Raw genomic sequence first — 27791 nt, 5'->3', positions numbered from 1 at the left:
CCAAACAAGGAGTTAGAGCCACATCCTGGATGATGAGAGGGAGACTTGAGCAGGCGTGAGCAGAAGTACCAGAATGGCATTTGGCTCGGTGTTCAGCATCATAGAAGAGGTGCCCTGAGAGCCAGGCAGGAGTACCACTAGCCACTGGCTTCAGTCCCGGCTGTCTTCTGTGAATGGTCTGCAGTGGTGACAGGCAGCTGTGAGGCCAACGGGCTTTCTTAAACTAGCTGTGTCAAAAACACGTGTATTAGCAATTGAGCACTAGGAGATAATACCTAGAGAACACCATGAAGGACCATGGGATTTGGCTTTAAATAAACATGCAGTTTGGGTGCAAAACCAGCCTCTGCTTTCTACCCAATCCTCATAGAGATCAGGGATGGCAGGCCGGGAAGTGTTAAGATTAATGCAGTGACAAGGGCCTAGGGCAGGATAGAGCCTCAAAACTGGGACAGTTCTGCCCACGGTCTATTTTTTGGACCTGCAAGTCGGAAGTGGGCTGCTGTGATTGTGTTTTCGGCAGGAGGGTTGGGGTGTGTGTGTGGGGGGGGGTGGCTTCTGAGAGCCCTGCCTGTGCAGGTGAGGGGAGCAGGTTGCTGGGGCTGCTGAGTATGTGCATTCTGAAGGCACTCAGCCCGCATCACCTAAGTGCACCCCAAGGCAGGTGCCCCTCAGCTTCACGTCTGTGCCCCTTGTAGCTCCTGGTGCCCTGCCTGGCATATGGTTAAATGGAATGAAATTGAGTGGAATATGAGGCTGGGACTGGGTGGGATTCACATAGCAACTCTCGTTTATTCAGAAGAACTCAGTTTAGCCAAATGTTCATCCTCTCTTCCCACAAAGCTTTATTTACTAGGGCTAACTAGTCCCCCAAATTTTTGTGGTGGATCCTTCAAGCTGTGTGGAAAGGCCCAGGGGACCGGGCATGGGGGGGTGCCTAGAATAACCACCTGGGGCTAATGATTCCCAGCAATTGGAACTGAGCTCAGATTCCCATGCTGCATTCTCTCTACTTTTCTGCAGTGGCTGGCCCCTGGCCAGAAACAACACCAACACCTGCAACAATTCAGAGGAGTGAGTACCTCTGCTTCCCAGCAGAGCCCCCTCGCTTTCCCTGGTCCCACTGGCCACTTGCCTCCCCGTAGATGCCCCAGCCTCGCTCCCCCTGCTTAAACACACTCCCCAAACACCGCTAGATTAGAATCCTGTACCTTTCACCAAAATTCCATCCCCGTGGAAAAATGGGGAAGGGACCTGGCCCATTATGACTTTTTGGAGCAAGTCATTTTCTCTCTTTCCCTCATTTTTCTCATCTATAATGCAAAGGGGTTGAATTGCATAAATGTTTTAAGCTTTGACGTCCTCTAGCACTATGTGTTTGAGGGTGCAAAATCGGAGTTCCTTTATGGAGCATGGATGCTCTCCTTCATGATGAGTATGCATTTTCCATTCTATGACCTCAAGCTCCAGGGTCCCCCCTTGTCATCAGGTCAGTCCAGGCCAATTTGGAGGGTGTGATCAGGACAGTGGGAAGAGGAAATTTAAATACTTCCAGAAGATAGCCTCTTGAAATGATGGCCTGCTGTAAATACTTTTTTTTATCACCAGATGCTGAGCTGGAAGATCAATATGATGTGTGATTCTGGCAAGTGCCACTCAAGAGTCCAAGGAGGATGTGTGTGATCATATACGTGGGTTAGCACGTATGTGGGTGCACCATTCTCCAGCCTTCTTTATGGAATACCATGGGGGCAGGCGTGGGAGGAAGTCTCAGTTGAAGCTTAGGGGAAAACCCAGCAATATCAGCAGGAAGAAATCTGAATTTCTGACTTACAATTGAAAGAGAAATGTGCCAAGGCTTTTTCTTATTTTCCTTTGTTTCTTGGATAGAGGTTTTCTCCATTTCCCTCCATGAAACTTAGTTGCATTTTGTTGGGTGGATATCAGATTCAGAGACCCAAAAGCCAGCAATAAAGGTAAATGAGATTATTTAATCTGCAAAACAGCAGCTATGTGCTTGATCTAAAGCCAAACTTGATATTAAACACCCTGGAACCCCCCAGTGTTGAGTCCCCGTAGTCAGAGATAGGCTCTGGGCACTGAAAACCACAGATGGAGGTCCTGCAGGCCTCTAGCCTTTTCTTTTCTGGGGCTGGGATGTGGGTGAGGATGGTGGGGGGGGGGGTGTTGGCTGCATCAGGCTCCTATACATCTTTTCAGATGGGTTCGGATCATGGATCCATGCTGCAGGCCAAGGACTGAGGGAGAAAATTGGGGACTGTCCCAAAATATGACCAGTTGGGCAGAGAGTTACAGAAATAATTCTTATGGATGCTCTTCCCCATTCTTCCAACACGTTTCTGGCATTTTCACTTAATCCCATGGGTCCTGAATAATTTTTCTCTGTCCCAGAGCAAACTGTTCCCAGCCCAAACTGGCATTGTTTTGCAGCTCTGTATAGGTCCTTCAGGGCAGAGCTGGGTGGATTCTGGGGTGCAGTGGAATGGTGCTGGGTTTTTCATAGGTCCACAGCAGGTTGATAACCAGGGGAAAGGCCAAGGCCTGTAACCCCCATGCCATACATCCTGGCCAGGTGTTAACTCCCTGCTGGTCTAAGCATGCTCCATGAGCTTGTAGGCAGTGCCCTCTGCTGGTATCTTGGCATTAAGACTTCAGTGGCAGAAAACCCTTCAAGGGACACTTCATTGGTAGATTGAAGAGGACAGGAGATGGGAGACTGTCCTTGCTCTTCTCATTTACCAAGTTTAATATCCTTTTATTTTGATTCAATTCATTCATGTGTTCACTGTCAAAAACTCAGAAAACACAGAAAAGCACCCATGAGCATACACCCTCAAAAAATATGCTTCATTTTAGTAGTAGAATCCCATTATCAAAGATAACTCCTCTTACATGTTGGGAAATATCCCTCCAAGTTTTTCTATGGATACTGAATAGATAGAAAGATTATATTATATATAAAAAGATTATTATATACTGGTATATACTATAGTATAACTGTTATATGTTAATTATTTTTATTATTTAAATTATACATAATTACACATATGATATATATGCTATCAATTACAAGTAAGTACATATATATGATATATATGTTATCAACTTTTATATCATATACACATATAGTATATACATATATCATTATATATATGCTGGTTAAGTGCATTTGTATCCCTATTCAGCCACAAAGAGCTTTGTGACCTTAGGCAAGCTACCTGACCTTTCTGTACATTAGTCCCCTGATTTGTAAAATAGGGTTTGTACTAATGTCTTATGAGGTTGTGCGAAGACTATGTAAATACATGTACAGTGCTTAGAACAGAGCCTGGTATATAGTAAGTGCCCAATAAATACTGACTAGCGAGGTAAGCAGAACAATTTCACCACCACCTCCCTAAAATGGCTACATCCTAATCCCTGGAACCTGTGGAGAGGTTACCTTATATGGCAAATAGGACTTTGCAAATGTAATTAAATTTGAAGACCTTGGAGATTATCCTGGATTATCAGGTGGGTCCAATATAGTCACATGAGTCCTTAAAAGCAGAAAGAGGGGAAGAAGCGTGGGTCTGTGAGACAAGATGGAAGGAGGAAGAAGAGGAATTTTCATTGTGAGAAGAACCCAACCAGTAACTGCTGGCTTTGAAGAAGGAGAAAGGGTGACACAAAGCAAGGAATACAACAGCCTCTCAAAGCTGGGAGTAGCCTTCCATTTTTAGCAGCAAGAAGACAGATACTTTGGTCCTATAGCTTCAAGAAACTGAACACTGCCCATAACCCCAGTGAGTAGGAAACAGATTCTCTCCCAGGGCCTCCAGGAAGAAATGCAGCTTGCCCGCCCCGATTTTTGTCCAGACTTTTTCCAGAATTTTCATCTAGAGAACTATAAGATAACATATTTGGGTTGTTTGAAGCCTCTAAGTTCGTGGTAATTTGTTATGGCAGCAGTAGCAAACAAATAATACAGCTTTTGATATCAGGAAGGGGGTTCTGCTGAAACAAATACCAAACAATGCAGGACTGGCTTCAGAACAGACCCCAGAAGAATTCTGAAAGCATAATTTAAAAATAAATAAAAGCCTAGATTGCTTTGAATAGGCTGGTAGTAGAAATATGGACATCAAAGCCTCTTCCAGTGAGGTCTCAGAAGGAAATGAGGAACATTACAGAGAAAACCTAAATTGTCCAACCACCTTGTGGCTTGAACCATTAGGAGGACCCAGGGCTTTAAGGATGCTGCTGGTGGGATGGTTCACCAGCAGCATCCTGCTGGGTAGCTCAGTGGCTGAGCATCTGCCTTTGGCTTCAGGGTGTGATCCTTGGGTCCTGGGATTGAGTCCCATATCGGGCTCCCCACAGGGAGCCTGCTTCTCCCTCTGCCTATGTCTCTGCCTCCCTTTCTGTGTCTCTCATAAATGAATAAATAAAATCTTTTTTTTTTTTTTTTTAAAAAGGATGCTGCTGCTAAGGACTTGCAAAAAAATGAGGAGAATGCCATTGGAAACTGGAGAAAGAGGACTATTGTTTTACAGTGGCAGAAAGCTTAGCACAACTACATCCGGCAGGCGGGTGGGAAATAGGACTTGTGGGCAATGAACTTGACAAAGTAGCTGAGGATATTTCCAACCAAAGGTGTTGAAGGTCCAGGCTGGTGTCTTCTTGCTGCTTATGGTAAAACCCAAGAGGAGAGAGATAAATGGAAGGAAGAATTTGAAAGAAAAAGGAAACAGGACTTCATGGTTTTGCAAATTCTCAGCCTACTCAAAAGGGAAAGTTACTAAATTTAAAAAACTGTCAGGAAAGTGTGCTTTGAGAAAAAGTCGAGGGTGTGGCTTAACAGTCATTTGCTAATACCTCAGAAAGTTCAAAAGTTCTGAGTAGGCAACAAAAGACTCCCAGAAGAATTTAAGGATGTGACTCAAGCTCCCCTCTGCCATCCCAGCAGAAGCCAAAAATAGAGAAGGGATTTCTCAGACAGATCTATGGAAGAGCCTCTTGTCTGGCACAGTGATTCCCTCTAACATACATGACCTGCAGTGTTCTAGAAGATTTCCTGCCAGCAGAAACACCACCAGCTTGGACCTGAAGGGACAGAAACAGTATGAAATGGAGGGAGATTATGGGACCCCTAAATTCTAGATGCAGGAAACAGGTTGATTAGAATACTCAGCTATAAACAGGTGATTCCTTTAAGGAGGAAGAAAGGAGGGCTCAGAGGGCAAAGCTCTGAGCTCAGAGGGTGGAGGCATGAAAACTACCAAGGATTATTCTCAGGCCTTGAGACAGAATGGCTGGTGCCCTGCTGGATTTCAAAATTGCTTGGGACCAGTAACACTCTTGTCCTTTGGTTTTCTCCCTTTTTGAACTGGAATATCTATAATTAATATCCTATACCTGCCCTTGCATTGTATCTTTGGAACAGATGATTTGTTTTAGTTTTGCAGGTTCACAAGTAGAGTGACTCATGCCCTAGGATGATTCCCAGACAGAGTCTTACCCCTACCTGATTTAGATGATAAGATTTGGGACTTTTGAGCTGATGAGATTTCAATAATACTTTCAGATTCTGAGTTGATGCTAGAATGGGATGAAACTTTGGGGGGTCTTGGAATTAGGGTGAATGCATTTAGCCCACGGGATGGATGTAAATCTTTGAAGGCTAAGGGACAGACTGCGGTAGGTGGCATAATGGTTCCTCCCCATGTCCATGCCTTAGTCCTCACCTCCTGTGACTAGGTTACTTCACACAGCAAAAGGGACTTTGCAAATGTAATTAAATCTCAGTACCTTGAGATGGGGAGATTATCCTGGACTATCAAGGTGGGCCCAGTCTAATCACATGCATCCTTGAAAGTGCAGAAGCTTTCCAGCTGCAGAGAACCAGAGAGATGGCATCTTGAGAAGGACTCCGCCTGCTGTTGCTGGCTCTGAGCATAGAAGGAAGCCTCTAAAAGCTGGGCATGCCCTCAGCTTACAGCCAGCAAATAAATGAGGATATTGGTCCTCTACTTGCAAGGAATTAAATTCCACCAATAATCCAAATGAGCAGGAAACAGATTCTCTCCTGGAATCCTCAAAAAGAATCACAGAGCCCTGCCGACAACTCAATTTCAGCACAAGGCTCAATTTTCAGCCCATACCAGATTTATGACCTACAGATCTGCAGTTTGGGTTGTTTTAAGCCACTAAAGTGGTGACAGTTCTGGCAGCAATAGAAACCTCATGCAGCTGTTATTCTGAGCTTTTTTGCAGTCTGCTTTTAACTTGGCAAAATATTAGAAATGTTTTCCCATGTTCCCAAATACTCTTCCACATTACTTTGAGGAGCCTTGTAGAATTCCATTGTTGATGAATCTCCTCCTGTTGTAGGACTAGATTGCTTATGCTTTTGACCATTACAGCTAATGGTAGTGATTATTTTTCTGTACGCCTGTTTGCACACATCTTTGATTATTTCCTTAGGAACTGCTGTGTAAAGTATATTGGTCTTTTCCAATGAGTGTTTAATTGGCAGGTGCTTATTTCTCAACCTGTGCTTCCTCCAGGATGTGGAACAGGAAGATCAGAGAGGGGTCTCTGGATGATTCTCTAAGGGCATTAATGCCTGCCTTGAAGAACTAATATAATTATCAACAGGCAACCTTTTTAACAGTGTTAACCCTTAAAGATATGCCATAAAGAAGAGGAAGCCGAGTAAAGTCATGTGTTGAGGAGACACCTGCACTCATAGGACCTTCCTGTAGATGTGGATGGAAGGGGGCCATGCAGTCCCCAGCCTCACGGTCCAGAAACATCTGGATAAGTATCTGAACATGACTGCGTTTGCCTCAGATGACTCTTTAAGATTTGCTGTTATGGGGCAAACCTGTTCCTGCCTGTGTGTATTTTGCTTCCCTTCTCCTCCCTGGCTTCCTTATCAAGGGCCAGATTTCATCTGCTACACGGGCGGGTTTTGAGAACAGCTACCAAGCCATACCCTTCCCTTCAGAACAAAGAACTGTACATGAGCCTCTGAACCCCCAAGTGACTTTTCCGCTCTCAATATGTGGATGTGGGTTCATTTCCCATTACCTCAAAGTGTCTCTGGTCTCAAGCTCTTTGTGACTTCCCAGGGGCTGGCGAAAGTCAGTCAGAAATGCTAGAACATTAGACTGGACCACTGTGTATACCTGACTACGTATGACGTATGCTTTAATGGGGTGCTTTACCTCAAGCCCCAGGAATAATAATAGCAATAAAAGCTATAACCTCGCTTCATCCCAGTGTGCTAGAAATATCCATTTCCCACACCATACCCTCTCCTCCTTGTGACTGTGGCCCACTCTCTCTACTGTGGTAGTGTCCTTGGCCTATGAAAATTGCTAAATGTCCCCCCTGTGTCATCCAGTGACAAGGCGAAAAAGGAGGAGAAGGAGAAAAAGGAAGAGAAAGAGAAAAACTGCACAAAACAAGAGGAGTAAGTACTGAGAAGAGCTGCCTCCAACAAGGGGGTGCAGTGGTCCCCGAAGGCCTGGCCTCTTCCTGGTTCCTGTGAGTCTGAGAACCATGTGGTCAGGCCTCAGCATTGGCCCTAGAGAGGGGCTGCCTAGTGTTGTGGGAGCACAGTGGTGCCAGGTGGGGATCAGGCTTCCTGAGACGGTGTGAGGGGCCCACCCTGCAGACAGAGTCCCGCCCCAATTCAGAGCACCCAGAGGGGCTGTCCCTGTGAGCCCACTCCTGTGCACCCCCACCCCATATTCTGTTTGCCTGTCTGTACAGTCGGGGTAAGCTGAGGTCTACTCCCTGGCACTAGGAAATACTATATTCACAAACTTCATTCCACACCCAGGGGTGATATGTGTTGTTAACATTCCAAAGCCCTGTCAGTGAGCTGTTGATCCTGTACCTGCTGAATCAAGGCAAAGGCAGAAAGGCATCCCAGGGTCTTCTCTGGGGCCTGGGAGCAGCTCTGCGGGCTAGGGCCAGCTTGTGGGACCTATGGGGCCAAGGAGAAGATACATGAATCCAAAGGAAAAGAAGAATCTCCAATACTACCTATAAACACTAATCCTCAGAAAATCTGGAAAATAAAAACAGAAAGCACCCTAAGCTATTGCTTCCTCCAGTGTTGGCCCACATAACCTAGATGATTCCCATGTTAGTCGTTTTTTGATGAAGAGGCAGGATCCAAGTACTTGGATAGGAGTCTTCAGATCATCTGCGCAGATGCAGTTAGCTCCTGAATGCAGTCCAGAGAGGAGCTGGACTGCAGAACCAGTGGGCAGTGTTTAAATGCACATCTCAAGTCCCAGCCCTGGAGGGAATCTGGGTGGGCCCCAAGAATCAGTGTTCTCACAGAGCTCCCCCAGGTGGCTTCAACATTACCGTGCTATGCTGCAATTTACTCCCAGCATGCTGAAGGATGTAGGTTATACCACAGACACATGGGAATGTTAGCACCATGGTTTTATGGTCAACTGTGGCTTTCTGGGAAGCTGAGCTAGGAGGGAAGGGCCTCCAATCTGCCCTCTCCCAGCCTGTCCTCTCATGCAAGGATAACCCGTGTCCTTGAGTCTCTTGAGTTTAGCCTGCAGCTACCCTAGGGTCTCTAAGCTAGTCCAAATCTCTAAGACTGTCCGATGCTGTGATCTTTCAATATACTGCATTGTTTGTGTGTTGGTGTTTCCAGAAACAAGAAGGCCACCATGGTGATGGACCCCTCCAGCAACATGTACTATCGCTGGTTGACTCTCATTGCCCTGCCTGTCTTCTATAACTGGTGTCTGCTGGTGTGCAGGTAGGGGCATGGGGCAGGGTCACCATACAGGGAGGGGTGAGGGTGGAGGAGCAAGGAGGGGTGAGGCAGTCAGGCCTCAAGATAGAGCTCTGGGTCCCACTCAGGGGCTGGATTTCTGGTCCCCACATGGCCACCATCCAACTGAGTGTCTTCATTTTTCCATCTCTGAGGAGGATCTAGAAGACCATCAGAGTTCTCTGAAGCACGGTGGGGGATCTGTGCTTGCTATGGGCAGCAAGGGTCCTGTCACCTTGGAACATTCTTAATCCAGCTGTAGGAGGAAGATGCAGGGGCGAGTAGCTACTCTTCTGCAGGGAAATGGGTGGGGGCAGGGTGTTCCTGAGCAGCCTGCAGGACAAGGATGCAGGGGAAGGGCACAGTTCTCTGATTGTAAGCCCAAGCAAGTCGGAGTGCTGAGGTGCAAGCTGCTGCTCTTGTGAGAGCAGGGTGCTCCTGAGAAGGCCTGCAGGACAGGGATGAGGGTAGATGTGGGCTTTGTGAAGTGCCCCACAAACGCATTTCTGAGGTACAAGGCAAGCTGTTACTCTCCTGGGGAGAACTGGAGGCTCTGGAACTTTTCTAAGCAAACTGGGAGGGAGGTACGGGGTAAGCTGCTACTCCTCTAGTAAGAGATTGAGGGAGGGAAGGGTTTAGGGTCTCTTAGGAAATCTGCTGCTTGGGAATACAGGGGCAGGATGCTGCTCCTCTGAGGGCCAGCTGGGGGATTGGGCTTCTCTACAGGATTTGGGGTGCCAAGGGGCTATGTTCTTCTGAGGGCAAACAGGACCCCCGGGCATCCCTGAGCAAGCTGCAGGACAGAGATGCAGGGTAAGCTGCTTGCTCTCTGTGGACAAGCAGGGGTGTTGGGGGGCAGTTTATGAGTAAGTCCACAGGAGAGAGATGTAGGGATACCTGCCTCTCCTCTGGGCGGGTTGGTGGGAGTCTGTGTGGCATATCTGAGTGAACTGCAAGGCAAGGATGCAAGGATGAGAGACTGTGTCCTAAGCATTAGGCTCTGGAGCCTTTCTGCGCAAGCCCATGAGACAGGCATGCAGGGGTGAGCAGCTGCTCTTCCCACAGCGGGTGAGGCTTTGGGTGCTCTGGAGGGGGAGGGGGAGGCTACTCTTCTGAGGGGGCAGGGGTTTGGGGAAGTTCCTGAGCAAGCAGTTTGAGGACAGAGAGGCAAGCTGCTACTTTTCTAGAAGTACACAGGAGGCCTCGGGGCTTCTCTAAGCAAGCTTCGGGGTAGGATAAGGGGTGAGCTGCTACTCTCTGAAAACAAATGAGAGGGCTCAGGGCCCTTAACAGCAGCCCTTCTTCTGCAGTTGGTTGGGAGAGGTGCAGGGGAGGCAGGGGGCTTTGCACCAATCCTGAGCAAGCCTGCAAGACATGCTACTGAGTATAAGTGCGGGCTTTGGGGATTATCAGAATGAGGAAGGGAACTCCTGCTCTTCTGAGGATAAATGTGGGAGTGAGAAGGGGGAGAATTTGGGGCCCCTCCTAGCCCACCTGCAAGATGGGGATATGTGGGCCAGTTGCTCCTGTGTGAATGGGGCTTCTGGGGCTGCAGGAAAGTTGCTATTCTGAGGAGGCAGCAGGGCCTCAGTTTCCTAAGTGAGCTGTAGGGTGGGGATGCAGGCACCAGCTGCTGGTCTTTTGAAGTGAAGAGGGGTATTTGGGGGGTATTGTCTGCATGAGAAATGGTGAGCATAATGATCTAGAAAGTAGAAAATATTTACTGGCTTTTCCAGTTATTAATTTCTGAGAAATTCTTCTAGTTTTGTTGGCATTTGACCCCAGAAAGGGCAAGTGCTCCATCTCTTCACATGACTCCACCAGTGAGGCCTAGACGCACTGCCCCTCCTGGGATCTCAGAGCATATGATCTAGAGGCAAAAGGGTTCATTCTTTGGGACAGAAAACCTCAGAGCTGGATCTCCTCATCAGAGCCTGGGGTGATAATGCTGGGGCCCAAACCCTGCAGGTGGGCTAACACAAAGATGAAAGCTGCAGGATTTAGCACAGAGATGGACCCTGCCTTAGACCAAGGCCTGGACATGCCCACTCCTTCCCTCACTTGCTTAGGGCCTGTTTCGATGAGCTGCAGTCTGAGCACGTGATGCTGTGGCTGCTCCTGGACTACTCGGCAGATTTCCTCTATGGCTTGGATGTGCTGGTGCGAGCCCGGACAGGTGAGTGGGCCCAGGCCCAGGGACTTCTCTGGGCCAGACCACAGACCCACCTCATGCATCAGGAGGGGGACCTCGGGGACCACAAGGCGGGTTCAGGAGATCCAGAATGGGTGACATTACCTCCCTCTGACTGCAAGAGTCCAGGCAGGTCTGGGGTAACTCAAATAGTGAGGCGTGGTACTGCTCCCTCTACAATGGCCCTTGAGTAGAGGTCAGGATACCTGGGTACTGGTCCCTGCTGTCCCAACAAGCTGTGTGACCTTGAGCAAGTCAAGTTGTCTCTCTGGGCCTCATTTGTATCACCAGTGAAATAAGGCCAAACTGTCATCTCTCAAAGGACCCCCTCCAGCAGTGATGGTTCAATATCTCAGGAAATAGGAGGGAGAACTCCATTGATCTTGGAGTTCCTTTTCCTGGACAGTTGGAGGATCCAGGACATGTTACTCTGGGGCTTTCGGATATAAGGAGGAAACAGGACCCAGGTTAATGATGACTTCCCTCAGATTGCCTCTGATCAAGAGTGGGGTTAAAACCCCCTGTGTCTGAGGGTCCAAGCTGTGCATCCTTTGGGCATCTTTTTGTAATCTGCACAAAGACATCACACCAGCTGGCAGAGGCCTGGCTTGTCACTTTCCAGATTTTTGAGCTAAAAACCATGCCATAGTTGTCAATAACCATCATCACATCATGGCAGCAAGCCTCCGTGTGGCTTCACAGCGTACAAAGCATTTCAAGCACCTTGTTTTCTCATTAGAACTGCTGCAGGAGATAGGAAGCACAGGCGTAATTATCTCCATCTTGCGGATTTAGAAACTGAAGCCCAGAGACACTGAGTGACTGGCCCAGAGTCTACAGTCACTACCCCACAGGGCCATACTGACACCCCCCACGACCACCGCTTCCACACACTGCACAGCATTACAACTTAGAAGACCTCTGGGGAGCCTGGGTGGCTCTGGCAGTTAAGCATCCATCTCTTGATTTCAGCTCAGGTCATGATCTTAGGGTTCTGGGATGGAATTATTCCTCACTCCTGGTTCAGAAGGGAGTCTGCTTGTCTCCCTCTCTCTTTGCCCCTCCCCCTGCTTATGTTCTCTCTCTCTCTTAATAAATAAATCTTAAAAAAAAAAAAAAAGAAGGAAGAAGACCTCAAGTATGCAGCTTGAGGATTGCATGGGTAACTTAGCCAGTCCTAGTGGTCTGCCACTTTGTGGTCACGTAAGCCTACTAAGACACAAGAGCTCCCTGGGTGGCCCGACTCATTGAGCCAACTAACCTTGTTTCAACCAAGCTTCAATGGGACAAGTTATCCCCAGTCAGACAGTGATCTTGTCCCTTTTTGTTCTTGGGTACTGTCCCTGGTATTCTAGGATTCCACAGGAAGCCTCGTGTATAAGGCAGGTAAGTACAGAAACCAAGTGGCCATGGATCATACCTGAAAGGGAAAAAATCTTTAGAATCTAGAGAGGATATAATTAAGGAAGTAGGGAGGACCTATCATCTAACACCAGTCCACATTCAAATTTACCCAATTAATCTACATTTTTAACTGAATAAAAAAGGTAGGATATCATAAATGAGAAGTGCATTTTCATAGTAATAGGTAAATGTGGTTTTTGAAGTTGTTTCTGTCATATATGTATAACTACGCCTTCTTTTTTTTTAAGATTTTATTTATTTATTTATTCATAGAGACAGAGAGAGAGAGAGAGAGAGAGAGAGAGAGAGAGAGGCAGAGACATAGGTAGAGGGAGAAGCAGGCTCCACACAGGGAGCCCGACCTGGGACTCGATCCCGGGTCCCTAGGATCACAGCCCGGGCTGCAGGCAGCGCTAAACCGCTGTGCTACCCAGGCTGCCCTAACTATGCTTTCTTTAATCACGGTGTAAAATATTTTCCTGTGGGCCATGGTCCAAAAAAAAAGTAGTCTCTTTAATGCCCAAGTGACCTCCATCTTTTTCTTTAGGCTTCCTGGAGCAAGGCTTGATGGTCAAGGATGCCCAGAGGCTGTGGAAGCATTACACAAAGACTGTGCACTTCAAGCTAGACATATTGTCCCTACTCCCCACAGACCTGGCTTATTTTAAGTTGGGTGTAAACTACCCAGAACTGAGGTTCAACCGCCTACTGAAGTTTTCCCGGCTCTTTGAGTTCTTTGACCGCACGGAGACGAGAACCAACTACCCCAATTTGTTCAGGATCGGAAACTTGGTCTTGTACATCCTTATCATCATTCACTGGAATGCTTGCATCTACTTTGCCATTTCCAAGTTCATTGGTTTCGGGACAGATTCCTGGGTCTATCCAAACGTCTCAAACCCAGAGTATGGACGCCTCTCCAGGAAGTATATTTACAGTCTCTATTGGTCCACCTTGACCCTGACCACCATCGGGGAGACCCCACCCCCTGTAAAAGATGAGGAGTACGTGTTTGTGGTCATAGACTTCTTAGTGGGCGTCCTAATCTTTGCCACCATTGTTGGCAATGTGGGCTCCATGATCTCGAACATGAATGCTTCACGGGCCGAGTTCCAGGCCAAGATTGACTCCATCAAGCAGTACATGCAATTCCGCAAGGTGACCAAAGACTTGGAGACACGGGTGATCCGGTGGTTTGACTACCTGTGGGCCAACAAGAAGACGGTGGATGAGAAGGAGGTGCTGAAGAGTCTCCCAGACAAATTGAAGGCCGAGATCGCCATCAATGTGCACCTAGACACTCTGAAGAAGGTCCGCATCTTCCAGGACTGCGAGGCAGGGCTGCTGGTGGAGCTGGTGCTCAAGCTGCGGCCTGCAGTGTTCAGCCCAGGGGATTACATCTGCAAGAAGGGCGACATCGGAAGGGAGATGTACATCATCAAGGAGGGCAAGCTGGCTGTGGTGGCTGATGACGGGATCACCCAGTTCGTGGTCCTCAGTGACGGGAGTTACTTTGGGGAGATCAGCATCCTGAACATCAAGGGAAGCAAGTCAGGGAACCGAAGGACGGCCAACATCAGGAGCATCGGCTACTCAGACCTGTTCTGCCTCTCCAAGGATGACCTGATGGAGGCTCTCACTGAATACCCGGAAGCCAAGAAGGCCCTGGAGGAGAAGGGGCGGCAGATCCTGATGAAGGACAACCTGATCGACGAGGACGTGGCCAAGGCCGGGGCGGACCCCAAGGACATCGAGGAGAAGGTGGAGCACCTGGAGTCCTCCCTGGACACCCTGCAGACCAGGTTCGCCCGGCTCCTGGCCGAGTACAACGCAACCCAGATGAAAGTGAAACAGCGTCTCAGTCACCTGGAGCGCCAGGTGAAGGTCTCTGGGAGCGACCCCCTATCTGACGGGGGTATTCCTGGGGATGCCGCAAAAACAGAGATCAAAGAGCAGTGAAATGCAGAGGTCTGTGTCCTGCTTCCCAGAGTCCGCCGTTGCTGTGATGCACTGTGGCCGCCGCCGAGTGGCCCAGGACTCGGTGGGGTTGCATTCGCATTCTCCTTACCCTTTGCAAGATGTGTGGCCCTGGGAGAGAGCCTCAGTTTCCTCATTTAGGAAGGGGGACTCATCGCATCGGCCCCAGTTAAGTGGCAGGTTATTGTGATGTCCACATGGGACGCTGCACAAGGCAGGGCTTTGTGCGATGTGAGGTGTCCCCAGTCCACGCATACGAGTGTGGGCACAGCACAATTATGTTTTTAATCCATGAGGAATTTTTAGACTTTTGAACTTTATTTTCTTGTAAATGGAAGATTATTTAGTCATCCACCCCCTTGCACACCCCACGCCACCACCTTCTGATAAGGGAGCTGTGACAATTTGAGTGCAATGTGGGATCTCAAATTCAACCTTACACGAGACAGTTTGGGGCACATTTCTGAATCTGGTCTCTCCTCATGTGCTCTTTGGGATTCTAGAAATCCTGGCCTTTGATCGTGCTGTGATAAGCACAAGAGATGAAGCTAAGTCACCCCATTTGAGGTCAGTTTGAGCCCATGAAGCAAATCCAGATTCCCTGTCAGCCGGCCTCCATGAAACTGGAATCTGTTTCATAGAAAAGATCATCTCGATGAGGGAAAGAAACATCTTCTATTTCACCAAAGGGGATTGAAGACAGCCTCTCGCCTGATTCCTGAGTCAGGAACAGGGGCAGCCTGTTCTGGCGTGAGAGTTATGCTCAGGGGAGAGCCTTGCAGGTTGCAGTTTGGGATAGGGTCCTGAGTTAAGCAGAGCTGACTACTAGAACTTTTAGAAGATCAAACCCGTAGGCTGTATCTGCAAACTGCCCCTCCACTCAGAGAGGAAGCCTCACTCACCCTTGGAATTATGTCCAGTGTGGCAAAGCTCTCAGCTTGCCAGTCACTGGAAGTGTACCCACTGTAGGACCTAGCTTTTTCTTTTTTTAATCCAGTAAATAGAATTCCATTTCCATTGTATATGATATTTCTATATTCAGTTTCTATGATTACAAGTTATAACCTTACTGGTCCATCCTCCACTTAAATACACATTGTAAATTACCGAAAGGTGAGTTATTCTTCTGATGCAGAGAAGCCATATGTACAGGTTTCCTTCTCTTTTTTTCTCCTCCCTTCCCTCCCTCTTTCTCTTCTCTTGTCTTCTCTCTTGTCTTCTCTCTTCTCTTCTCCTGTCTTCTCTTCTCTTCTCTTCTCTTCTCTTCTCTTCTCTTCTCTTCTCTTCTCTTCTCTTCTCTTCTCTTCTCTTCTTTCTCTTCTCTTCCTTTCCCTTCCCTTCCCTTCCCTTCCCTTCCCTTCCCTTCTGATTTCTCTTTCTCCTCCTCCTCTTTCTTCTCAGAAAAAAAAATGCCCCATTTTGCTTTATGAACCTTGAAGTCTCTGTGGTCTGATGTTATAATCCATATGCTATATAACTGGGCCCTAATGTAGTTCATACAAAAGGTGCTGCATTTTCAAGTATGTATTTTGGATTTATATGGGTCTCTTCTGTTTTTAATATAGATCATTTGACCATTTTAACGTTCTAAAATGAACTTAAAAGGACTATTAAAGGAAGATATGCTCTAAGCTCATATCATCAGCAAAGTGTAACTAGCAATGTATTCTCAAAATGCGTATGTTTTAAAAGCCTTAACTATTAATTATGCCTATGTTTATATTTGCACAGGAAAAATAGAGACCTGGATTAAAAATATATTGAATGACTCCTGCTTCATATTTTGTCAAAGGGAATATTTAGCTCTGGGATATGTGTCTAAGGCAGTGAGCCCGCTCTCCCCAGTAAAACAGGCACCAGTGTCTAGGGGACGGCACACACTTCATATGACGGGACATGCATAGCCAGAAGCAAGTGAGAAAAAGCAACCAAAGCTGCAACATTTGTCAGAGTAAATGAGTCAAACCATTCAAATATATAAGAAGTGGATCTCAGGCAGGACGCTAAGTGGCCTGGTATCATTCGTCCCAGTTTGCTGTGGGGGATAATCGGGCAGCTTGGAAAAGCATGCGTGGACAGAAAGCAAGAGGCAGACTCTTCCTAGAGTCTTCCTCTGTTTATGCCCAGGGAGTTGAGGTGGTGCGTAAGAAAGTGGCGCTTGGGGAGTCGGGCCTGAGTTTGTTCAAGTCCCAACTGCCACTCAGGCAAATTACTTTACTTTTCTGGGCCTCACTTTCCTCATCTCAGAAATGGGAACATTACTGCCCACATCACCTCACAGGGAAGGATACTGTGAATAAACTTTCAAACAGCACAGTATAATGGGAATGGCCTGTGCAACCCCTTGGGTGCAGAAAACATCACATTGTTCTCCTTAAGGAATAAATGAAAACGATTTCATCTAGTTAGTCTCCAGCTGCCAAGATTGTTGGGAGGTTAAGTCCCTGGAGTGTGTGTGTGTGCGTGTGTGTCTCAGGAGAGAAATTCCTTGAGACAGGAAGGGAGGAAAATATTGTTGAGCATCCCTCCAAGTATGGATGGATGCAGGCTCCTTGGCAGAAACCCAGGATGGTGGAAGGTGGCAGGATCTCAGATGAGAGGACTGGACTTTGGCTCTGAGGAACCCAGCCTGGCAAAGATCCCAGTGCCCCAAGCTTGGAAATTCCCAAAGCTGCCAGAGAGCCAGGAACTACACAGAGCTGCACAAAGGGTTTCTTGTCAGTAACCGGTAAAAAATGGTGTCTGAATATATTTGTAACTCAACTGATTCATCAAGAGGGACACCTGCTCCATTCCCCTGAAGCACGGGCTCTCAGAGATCTGATACTACCAACTCACAAAGTTAAACAGGGCCAGGGATCTGTTATGGTTTTGTCAGGCAAACTCTGGTCTATCTCAGACCCTTCTTCCAGGAATGTATCAAAGAGAAGCCAAGGCAGCTCCTTTCTCTGGGTCTCAGGGCCATTAATAATACCCTGAGGAAGGAAAGGTAAAATGCAAGCTGTAATGAACAAAATGGAAAATAAAAATGCTTCTTTGAAGTGCAGGGCATGATTTTTGTCTAATAAAATTGATTCTCATACCTGTGACCTAGCAGTGCTACTTCTGGCTCCATATTCTTGGAAAAATTTCAGATATGTGTACCCAGAGGCATATACAAATGTTTATTGCAACATTGTTTTTCATAGAAAACAGGAAATAACCTAAAGATCATAATCTAAGGACACATTAGGAAAATATATAATATTTTAGGTATTTCACCAAAGAGAATTTAATAGAGGGAATTAAATGAATGGGCTTTGGAGGGACGAGAGGGCAGAAAAGGAGCACCGAGGTTACCCAGAGAGAATAACTGCAGAAAGCAGCTGTTACCCTTAGGGCTGGGGGAACAAAGGAAAAGGGATGCTCAGAGGGGAGCCCCTCAGAGCTCACAGCTGCAACTGAGACCTCTGAAGGGGAGTGCAGCTGGTGGTTACTGGTACCGTAGGAACTCAGAGGAATCTGGCAAAGATAGGACTGGGGACATTATCTGAAGAGGGGCGCTGCGTGGTGGGACTAGTCCTGGGGCGTCCCTAAAGAAGTTCCCAAAGGTGGCTGGATGCAACTGCCACTGCCAGGACAATCTGCTGCTGTTATGGCTATATAACCAGGACAGCTGGCAACCAGGAAAAAGAAAGTCCCTTGTCCCCTCCTCTTCCTTCCAATAGTCCTCAGCTGTTGCCTAGTAGAAAGTTCTAGGAAAGGGAAGACAGAGAGGAGGAAGTCTTGGATTTCAGGGACTGAATATCTACCACAGACTGGAGGCCCTACCTCGGATGTCTTGGAGGATGTGGTGAAGACCCTCTCCCTGCCAACAGATGTTTAAAAGCCTACTGTCAAAGTGTTTTCCTTTGTCCCGAATCTTTTTCCTTTTGAGAATGCAGAAATCCCTGAGGAAAGGCAGGATAGGAACAAGGGAAAGTATCGTTTCTCAAGCATCTCCTGTGGGAGGGCATCGTTCTTCATGCTGAAGTATACATTTCCTCAGTTAATAATCACTCCTGTTGGGGGAAACGTCTCTCTTTAGGCATTTACTCTTTAAATATAATCAACATCATTCATTAATTGATTTTTAAAATGTACGCCTACTCTGTGCAAAGTAGTTTAAGAATTGTTTTTTTGTTTTTGTTTTGTTTTGTTTTTTGGATGCCTGCGTGGTTCAATCAGTTAAGCAGCCAACTCTTGATTTCAGCTCAAGTCCTGATCTCAGGGTAATGAGATTGAGCCCTAAGTGGGGCTCCCCACTCAGCTCAGTGTCTGCTTGTCCCTCTCCCTCTGCTTCTCCCCCTGCTCTCTCTCTCTTTCAAATAAATAAGTCAAATCTTTAAAAGAGAAAAGAATTGCTTTCCTAAAATTCATCTTTCAGAATGGCTAAATACAAGAAACTGGCGATGCCAAATGTTGTCAAGGATGAGAAGCGCCAAGAATTCTCATTCGTTGTCTGGTAGATATGCAAAATGGTACAGCTACTTTGGATAACAACGTGGTATATTTTATAACGTTAAAAATACACTTAACATATGAGTACAAAGGGGACACATAAGGGAAATTTTAGAATGATGTGTGATACTGAGGTGGTGGGCATATGACTCTATGCATCTGTCCAAACTCATAGAACCATACATCACAAATAACGAACTTTAATGTATGCAAATTTTAAAATGTCAACTAAGATGTGGAACGATCCTGGGATGGAAAGACAATTGTGACAAATAGATTTAACTGCACTAAAAAATATATGATATAACCTCACTAAAGGATTTAGGGTAAAATGACCTAAGTAATTTTTGGTCAGGATAAGTCCTCTAACATTGTTCAACACTTACAAGATTGTTTTGGCTATTCTGGGTCCCTTCCATTTTCATAAAAATTTTAGATCAGCTTGTCCATTTCTGCAAAGAAGGCAGCTGGGTTTTTATAGGGATTGCACTGGTGTATAGATCCATTTGGGGAGATATCACCATCTTATAACTAACTATTGAGTCTTCTGATCCATAAATACTGGATGTCTTTCCATCTACTTGGGTTTTCTTTCTTTCTTTGAACAGTGTTTTGGATTTTCAGCATGGGAGTCTTGGACTTCTTTTGTTAAATATATTGCTAAGTATTTTATTACTTTTGATGCTATATTAAATGGAGTTTTCTTAATTTCATGTTTGGATTGTTCATTGTTTACACAAAAAATATTGATTTTGTATCCTGTGTCCTTGCCGATCTGGTTTCCTCTAATTCTTTTATTTATTTATTTATTTTTATTTTTTTCCCTCTAATTCTTTTGAATGGATTCCTTAGCCTTTTCTAAAACAAGATCTTGTTATCTGCAAATAGAGATGGTCTTACTTTTTCCTTTTCAGCATGAATGCCTTTATTTTTTCGCTTGCTTACTTGCTATCACTAGAATCTCCAGTAAAATGTTTCATGGACATGATAGGAGACATCCTTGTCTCCTTGTTCCTGGTCTTTGGGGTAAAGTACTGTCTTTCATCAAGTAGAATATCAGCTGTGAGTTTTCAAAAATGCCCTTTGTCAGCATGAGGATATTCTCTTCTATACCTTGTCTGTTGAGTTTTGGGTGTTGAATTGGCTCAAATGAGTTTTCTGCCTCTCAGGAGATAATCATATGCTTTTTTGTCTTTTATTAACATAGTACCTTAATTGGTTTTTAGATGTTAAACTCACCTTGTATTCCTGGGATAAATCCCACTTGGTCACAGTGTATAACCTTTTCCATCTTACTAGATTCAGTGTGCTAGCATATTTTTTTGGAGGATTTTAAAAATCTGTATTCATAAGAAATACTGGGCTATAGTTTTTATTATTCTGAGTCTATGTCTTGTTTTGGTATTAGCAATACAGGCCTCATAGAATGAGTTTGGAATTTTTTTTTCTCCTAATTTCTGTAAGAGTTTGTAAAGGATTCTTTAGATATTTGTTAAAATTTATTAGTGGAGACATCTGGGTCTAAGGATTTTTTTTTATGGAATGTTTTAAAGTTACTAATTCTTTTTTTTTTTATTGGTCTATGCGGGTTTTCTATTTCTTTCTTGTTTCCTTTGTTTCTTTCCAGAAATTTCTCCTTATCTCCCCATTTATGTAGTTTGTTGAAATAAAGTTGTTCAGTTTCCTTTATAATCCTTATGATTTATCTAAGGTTAGTCGTGATGTCTCCTCTCTCATTCCTAACTTTATTTCTTTTTAAACTTTTTATTTATTTATTTAAGAGAGAGAGAGAAAAAGAGAGAGAGAGAGAGAGAGAGAGAGAGAACATGGTGGGGAGGGGCAGAGGGAGAGGGAGAAGCTGACTTCCCACTAATTAGGGAGCCTGACTCCATCCAGGCTTGATCCCAGGATCCTGAGATCATGACCTGAGCCAAAGGCAGACACCTACATGGCTGAGCCATCCAGGTGCCCCTCTCATTCCTGGTTTTAGTAATTTGAATCTTCTCTCTCCTTTTTTCTTGGTCTCTCTAGCTAAAGGTTTGTCAAAATTGTTAATACTTTAAAATAATCAATTTTTAGTTTTATTGAATTTTCTGTACCATTTTTCTACTTGTATTTCATTTGTTTCCATTCTAATTTTTATTATTTCATTCTGCTTCTTTAGGTTTTGTTATTTCTCTAGTTTCTAAAGATAAAGTTCAGTGACTGATTCTAGTTCTTTCTTCTTTCTTAATATAGATGGTTCCAGCTATAAAATTTCCTCTAAGCACTGCATTAGCTGCATCCCAAAAATTTTCTTATGCTGAAGTTTTATTTTATTTTTCTTATGCTAAGCATGGAGTCTACTTTAAAATAAAATAATAAAATAAAATAATAAAATAAAATAAAATAAAATAAAATAAAATAATTAAATTAAATTAAATAAACACAGAGTGCCTGGGTGGGTCAGTTGGTTAAGCGTTTGACTCTTGATCTCAGCTCAGGTCTTGATGTCACAGCCATGAGTTCAAGCCTCATTTTGGGCTCCTTGCTGAGCATGGAGCCTACTTAAAAAAAAGAAAATAAAGTAAAATATTTTCTCATTTTCCTTTTGAGTTCTCTTACGGCCCCTTGTTATTGAGGGCTGTGTTGTTTAATTTACGCCTACCTGTCATTTCCTTCTTTTGCAGATGTTTATTTTAGTACCATTGTGATCAAAGAACATACTTTGTATGACTTTGATCCTTTTTAATTTATTGAGTTATTTAATGGCCTACCACATACTCTATCCTAGAGAATGTTTCATGTATAATTAAGCAGTATGTACATGTGTTCTGATACTGTTGGGTGGAGTATTCTATAGATATATGTTAAGGTTAGTAGGTTTATAATGTTATTCACGTCTTCTATTTCCTTGTTGAGCTCCTGCCGCATTGTTTTATCTGTCACTAAAATTGGAATATTAAGATCGTCAATTATTATTATTATATTGTCCCTTTCTTAAATTCTGTCAGTTTTGCCTCATATGTTTGGATGCATGATCCTTATAATTATTATATCTTCCTAATGGATTGACCCTCTTGTAAAATGTTCCTCTTTGTTAATAGTTTTTGTTTTGTTCTGTTTTAAGGTTTATTTTGTCTGATGTTACTGTAATCACTGCAGCACTTTGTTGGGTAGTGTTTCCATGGTGTACTTTTGTCCATTATTTTACCTTCAACCTATTCATACTTTTGAATTTTCAGTTTGTTTCTGTAGACAGCACATGGTGGGATTAAAAAAATATCCACCAATCTCTGCTTTTGGTTAGAATGTTTAGTTTATTTAGATTTAATATGACTTGTGATAAGGTAGGACTTATGTCTGCCATTTTGCTATTCATTTTCTATATACTTTGTATTTCTTTTGTTCATCTCTTACTGTCTTCTTCCTGGAACATGGCTATGTTCTAGGATACTATTTTAATTCCCTTTTTTCTTTTAATCTGTAGCTATATCTATATCTGTATCTTTATCTATGCCTAGTGTTTGTCCTGGCCAATTCACCTAATTTCAGTGGTCTGCACAAACTCTGCTCCAATCAAGCAGTTTTATCCTTGCTCCTTTATGCTGTTACTGCCATATACATTGTATCTTTTTTCATATTATGATACCGGCAGCACAGATGATATTGTTGTTTTATGTAGTTGTCTTTTAACAGAGAAGGGGTGCAAACTGACTTTTACCTTGTATTTGTCTTTAGTTTTTATTCCTTTGTGTGAATTTGAGTGACTCTCCAGTGTCCTTTCATTTCAGCCTGAAGGACTCTCTAGTATTTCCAATAGGGTGGAGCTTCTGGCAATGAATTATCAGTTTGTTTATTTGGGAATATTTTGATTTCTCCTTTTACAAAAGAGCTTTGCTGAGTATAGAATTCTGTATTTACAGCCTTTTTCTTTCACTACTTTGTATATGTGATCTTACTGTCTCCTGGCCCCCGCAGTTTTTGATGGGAAGACAGTTCTTAATTTTATTGAGGATCTCTTGTACATAATGGGTGGCTTCTTTCAGAGCTTTTAAGATTCTTTCCTTCCTTGGCTTCTGATAGTTTGATTATGATGTATCTAGGTGTGGATCTCTGAGTTTATCCTAGTTGGAGTTTATTGAAGTTCTTGGATAAAGAGCTTAGTGTTTTTCATCACATTGGGACATTCGTGGCCATTATTTCTTCAAATATTCTTCTGTACCTCGTCTCCTTCAGGGACTTCCAGTATGTCTATGTTGATATACTATATGGTGTCCCACAAACCTCTGAGGTTATGTTCATATTTCTTCATTCTTTTTGTGTTATTTTCCTCAGAATAGGCAATATCAATTGACCTATCCTAAAGTGTGAATTCTTTCCTCCACCAGCTCAATCCTGCTGTTGTAGTTCTCTGGTATAACTTTTACTTCAGTTATTGCACTTTTTAATTATGGTATTTATGTTTGGTTCCTTTATAATAATTTCTATATCTTTATTGATATTCTCTTTTTGTTGCTCTTGTACTTTCCTTGAATTTTTGAGGTATGGTTTCCTTTAATTCTTTGAAAATATTTTCGTTCTTTGGACATATTTATAATAAGTGACTTAAAGTCTTTGTCTAGTAAGTCCAACATTTGTGTTTTCTTATGGACATTCTATCACTATGTTTTAGCCTGGTTTCTTTATTTTTCTCACAAATTTTTGTTTAAAACTGGACACTTAAAATAATACAATATGGCAAATCTAGATATCAGATTTCCTCCTGCCCCAAAGTTCATTGTTACTTTTTGTTTGTTTAGTGACTTTCTTGGAATAATTCTGTAAAGTCTATATTCTTTGTCATTTTTAGCCACTAAAACACTTGCCTGGTTAGATGAGTGATTCACTAATGATTAGACAAATGTATTCTCAAATGCTGGAACTGATTGATATGTCTTCTTGCCTTGATAGAGGGGTTGTGTGTGTATGTTGAGGCAGGTCTTCAATGCTTAGGCAGGCAGTTTACAATTCTGCCTGGGCCTTCACTCCTTGTTTGCTCAAAGTCAGCCAAAAATGAGAGATTATGTACTTTTCAAGTCTTTCCTGAGCATGTGTACAGTTGCACACGGGTGTGTCCTTTTAGATTCCCAGGATCTAAAGATTCTAGAATCTTCCCAGAAGCATGTCAGATCTTTCCAAAGTCCCTTAAGGGATAGCACTTCCTGATTATTTCCTCTTAAGTTACTTGGTCAATCTTTTCTTGGCTCCAACCAGTGTCACTACCTTAGGCAGCTGCAGTGTTAAACGATTGCTGCTGATTGCTTTTACCAAACACTTTGTGGTTGGGACCATTCCACGAGAGTAAGCTCTGAGTCAAGTTGATTAAAATCAAGCCCCAAGTGTGGAGCTTTTCAAATAGTGACATGTCTCTGGGGATACAGCTTTTTGAGGTGCTCCAAATCCCTTTGCCCCCTCTAGTAGCTGCCTGACTGTTGTTTTTCACAGCTATTATGGGGGCAAAGCTGTTGGTTTTCAAGACTACATATATTCTCTAATGAAAACACATATAAATATAAATATATCAAATTTAATGACCCAAAAAGGAATTGTGAAGTTGGCTGGTTCTAATCCCCAAAGTAACACTGTATATAGAGTACCTAGGTCCACATGTTTACAGAATCCCCTGGAAGGCTTATTGAAATACACATTGCTTGGTCCCACTTTCAGAGATTCTGATTTAGTTGGTTTAGTGTGGGGCCTGGGCATTTACATTTTCTAGTAAGTACTGAGAGGATGTTAATGCTGCTAGTTGACGACATGACATTGAGAGTTTCTAAAGGATACTTTCCCACCAGCACACTTCTAGGATACTTTCTTCCATCACACTGTGATGCATAGGGAATGCATAGCACCATATTTACTAACAAGCTTGGAGCCTTTTTCTCGTGATAATGTTCACTCTACAGTAGGATTGGGGCCCCATTCCTTATTATACTAAAACGTGATTATTAGAGGATCTGGAATTACATACCAGTCAACTGACAAATATTTATTGGAAGCCTGATCTTCATTCAGTGTTCATTACTATGCTAAATGAATTTTTAAAAAGATTTTATTTATTTATTCATGACAGACACAGAGGCAGATACATAGGCAGAGAGAGAAGCAGGCTCCCTGTGGGGAGCCTGATGCAGGACTCGATTCCAGGACCCTGAAGCCAAAGGCAGATGCTCAACCACTGAACCACCCAGGCATCCCTGTATTCCTGTTCTTACAATGGCAACAACTACACTTACCTTTCATCTAAGTACACCACAATGTTGCCTTATTTTTGTGTGTGTGAGGTTTGCCATGATCCCTAGATCCTTTTCTTTTGTTATCTCAAATAGGAGGAAATTCCTAATTGTATTTTTCACAGTTCCTCTTCCTCCCCTTCCTCCTCCTTCTTTTGTGGACCTTTCTTTTTTTTCTGAGCATTGAGCCCGATGTGGGATTCAATCCTGGGACTCCAGGATCACACCTTGGGTGGAAGGCAGAAGCTCAACCACTGAGCCACCCAGGCGTCCCTAAATGAATGAATTTTTGAAATTGGACTGACATCTATTTTTAAATATTTGTGGGTTTAAATTTGTTTCTTTTTTTTTTTAAAGCTTATGATTTAAAAACACTCTTGGCTTGATTAATGCTAATACGGCCATAGGGTTATCTGAACACTTTTGAGAACACTTGTGAGACACAAAGCAGGTCTTATTAATACTTTTGCTGGATAAAAGGTGTAAACTGGGGCTATCTCAGGTAAGCCAGGTATATTGGTCACCCTAATTTTAGAAAATAAGATATAAAAACATTTTCACATTCCCACAAGTTTGATTTTCTTGGCTTTAATTTTATACTAGGGTTAAGTCAATCTTTTTTTCTATTTATCTGAAAAAGTAGTAAAAAGTGTTTTGTTAATAAATTCCTTTGCTGAGGAGAAATAAAAGTCAGTAAATAAATTGAGCTTTGAAAATAGTTTTATATTTATTTTTACTCCAAACTATTGCATCTCGTTTTTGGTGACATGGGGAGGCTTAAATCTAATTCTAAATGAGATTAGAGGATTCTTGTTTATTTTTTATCTCTAGTTAATATCTTTTCTTTTTAAAGCAAATTATAAATGCTTGCTTTTACACCTGAGGAATGTGAACTCTGATAAGTGTTCTGTCTTATGGAGTTAGTTTTCATTTAAGAATTTTTAAGAATTTTTTAAAAATAAAATTTAGGCTTCAAAATAAAATACATGCTTATAGTCAGTCCAATATTTATCCTTGCTCAAGCAGAAATATTAAGGCTTGCAGTTATATTAAAATCGGAAATTTCCTCCAAAACTTTTATTATATATATATTTTCCTATGAAAATAATAGGAATCTGGGGAAGAAGTGTAAGGAGCTGATATGTGGTGAGTCTATGAATGCATATTTATACAGTTATGCCAGAGCAGGTCTGCAAGGGTGTTAGTAGTTTCTTTCTTCTTTTTGCTTATCTGTATTTTCAAAGTAGGGTTTTGTTTTTTTTTTTTTTTAAGATTTTATTTATTTATTCATGAAAGACAGAGAGGCAGAGAGGCACAGGCAGAGGGAGAAGCTGGGTCCGTGCAGGGAGCCCGACGTGGGGCTCGATCCCGGGACTCCAGGATCAGGCCCTGGGCCGAAGGCGGCGCTAACCGCTGATCCACCCGGGCTGCCCCCAAAGTAGGGTTTTAATTTTACTTGTTTCTGGTTACCTGTTCGGTTCCCTAAACGTCTCCTAGACGCGTGTACCTGCACCACGGGAAGCGCGCTCGCCGCGGGGCACACGGCCCGAGCCTCTCACCCGGTGGCCGCTCTTCGGGGATATGTCAGGGCCTCGGAAGACTCGGGCTACTGAGGGCGAAAACGCCATCGCCGGATTAAGTCCAGAAGTTCAACTCCGCGCAGGAGACTCCGTCCCGGCCGAGAGCGGGGTCTCGCGGGAACCTCGGGGCAGAAACCAGCGCGAGGCCCTCAGACGCCCCTCTCCGCCGCCCGGGAGGCGCACCCCGAGGGGCGGGGCAGCCCGGCCGGGGCTCGCGGAGCGCGCATGCGCGGCGAGGGGGCGGGGCCGGGGCGGGGCTGCGCGCGACCTCCGGAGCGGCGGCGGCGGCGGCGGCGGCGGCAGCAGCGGAGTTCGGGTTGCGGCGCGGGCGGCGGGTTCGCGGCCGGCCGGCTCAGGACGACCCAGACCCCGGCCACGGCCCGCGACTTGGTGACCAAGCGGCGGCGCTACTGCTGCGGGGCTCGGGCGCGCGGCCCGGCGGGACCGAGGACGGCGGGGCAGCAGGGCGCGGGCGCCGCGGGCCGGGGCGCGCCAGGTAGGTGGGCCAGGCTGGGCGGGGGGCGGCGCGGCGGGGCGGGCAGCCGGGCGCCGGGATGCACCGGCGGGGCGCGGCGCGGCGCGCATCTCTACCGGGTGCACCGGACGGAGACGGCGCCCGCGGTTGTCATGGAAATCGGACAGCCTAGCGGTTCGCCGGCGGTTGCGTCTTTGGAGAACAATCCAAGCCTGGCCGACCCCTGGCTAGGAGGAGACCTGGGCCGTCTCGCGCTGAGGGGAGTGCGGAGCTGGAGCGGGTGATGGGGAGCCAGGATGCAGGACGCGGCGACCCCGAGGCCGCGTCTTGGCTCTTGCTTGGATCTAGTGACTTCAGACGCTGAAGGCCTCGCTGTGCCTCGGGTGTAAACATAACCGGGTAAAAATAAGCATGCATCTCAATCTCAGTAGGACATCTGGTCTCCATCCTCTCAACTCTTTCCTTTTCTGCGGGCCCATGCCCACCCGACCTCCTCCCACCCCCCCCCCCCCCCGATATTTCTGGCATCTTTGCTTTTTGTGTATTATTTCTTTCTGGCTGTGCTAGGCAGTTAGTTGAGGCCCGAGAAATTTGCAGGGAATCTGTGACCATCTCT

At 44.8% G+C, this 27791-nt stretch overlaps 2 protein-coding genes and 1 long non-coding RNA gene across 20 annotated transcripts in view; 2 read left to right on the top strand and 1 right to left on the bottom strand.

Annotated features, from left to right (window-relative positions):
* The window catches only part of CNGA3 (cyclic nucleotide gated channel subunit alpha 3), a 28783-nt gene extending 12638 nt beyond the window's left edge, over positions 1-16145 (top strand). The window contains exons 4-8 of one of the 4 annotated variants that reach the window (XM_025464679.3): positions 1024-1074; positions 7412-7480; positions 8693-8800; positions 10885-10991; positions 12958-16145. In XM_025464679.3, coding sequence (XP_025320464.1) covers positions 1024-1074; positions 7412-7480; positions 8693-8800; positions 10885-10991; positions 12958-14369 — 1747 coding nt within the window. In that variant the 3' untranslated portion in view covers positions 14370-16145. Of the gene's footprint in view, positions 1-1023; positions 1075-4195; positions 4208-7411; positions 7481-8692; positions 8801-10884; positions 10992-12957 lie in introns of all 4 variants that reach the window. The other 3 variants (XM_025464671.3, XM_049115858.1, XM_049115859.1) reach the window with 3 other exon arrangements.
* Positions 694-26896, bottom strand: LOC112670756 (uncharacterized). Its single transcript, XR_007413767.1, has 4 exons — positions 26591-26896; positions 12268-12426; positions 7910-7999; positions 694-5106 (listed from the first exon to the last, which is right to left on the bottom strand). It is a non-coding gene; the product is annotated as an uncharacterized LOC112670756 (long non-coding RNA).
* Positions 26897-27019: 123 nt separating this feature from the next.
* The window catches only part of INPP4A (inositol polyphosphate-4-phosphatase type I A), a 135087-nt gene continuing 134315 nt past the window's right edge, over positions 27020-27791 (top strand). For 3 of the 15 annotated variants that reach the window (XM_025464439.3, XM_025464405.3, XM_025464420.3), the window contains exon 1: positions 27020-27196. The gene's annotated coding sequence lies outside the window, so the exon portion shown is untranslated. Of the gene's footprint in view, positions 27197-27389; positions 27575-27791 lie in introns of those variants that run through there. The other 12 variants (XM_025464497.3, XM_049115842.1, XM_025464498.3 and 9 more) reach the window with 9 other exon arrangements.

Source organism: Canis lupus, chromosome 10 (genome assembly GCF_003254725.2).
Source record: "Canis lupus dingo isolate Sandy chromosome 10, ASM325472v2, whole genome shotgun sequence".
NCBI lineage: Eukaryota > Metazoa > Chordata > Mammalia > Carnivora > Canidae > Canis > Canis lupus.
The sequence above is the reverse complement of the archived record's forward strand: the minus strand, read 5'-3'. Positions and strand labels throughout refer to the sequence as shown.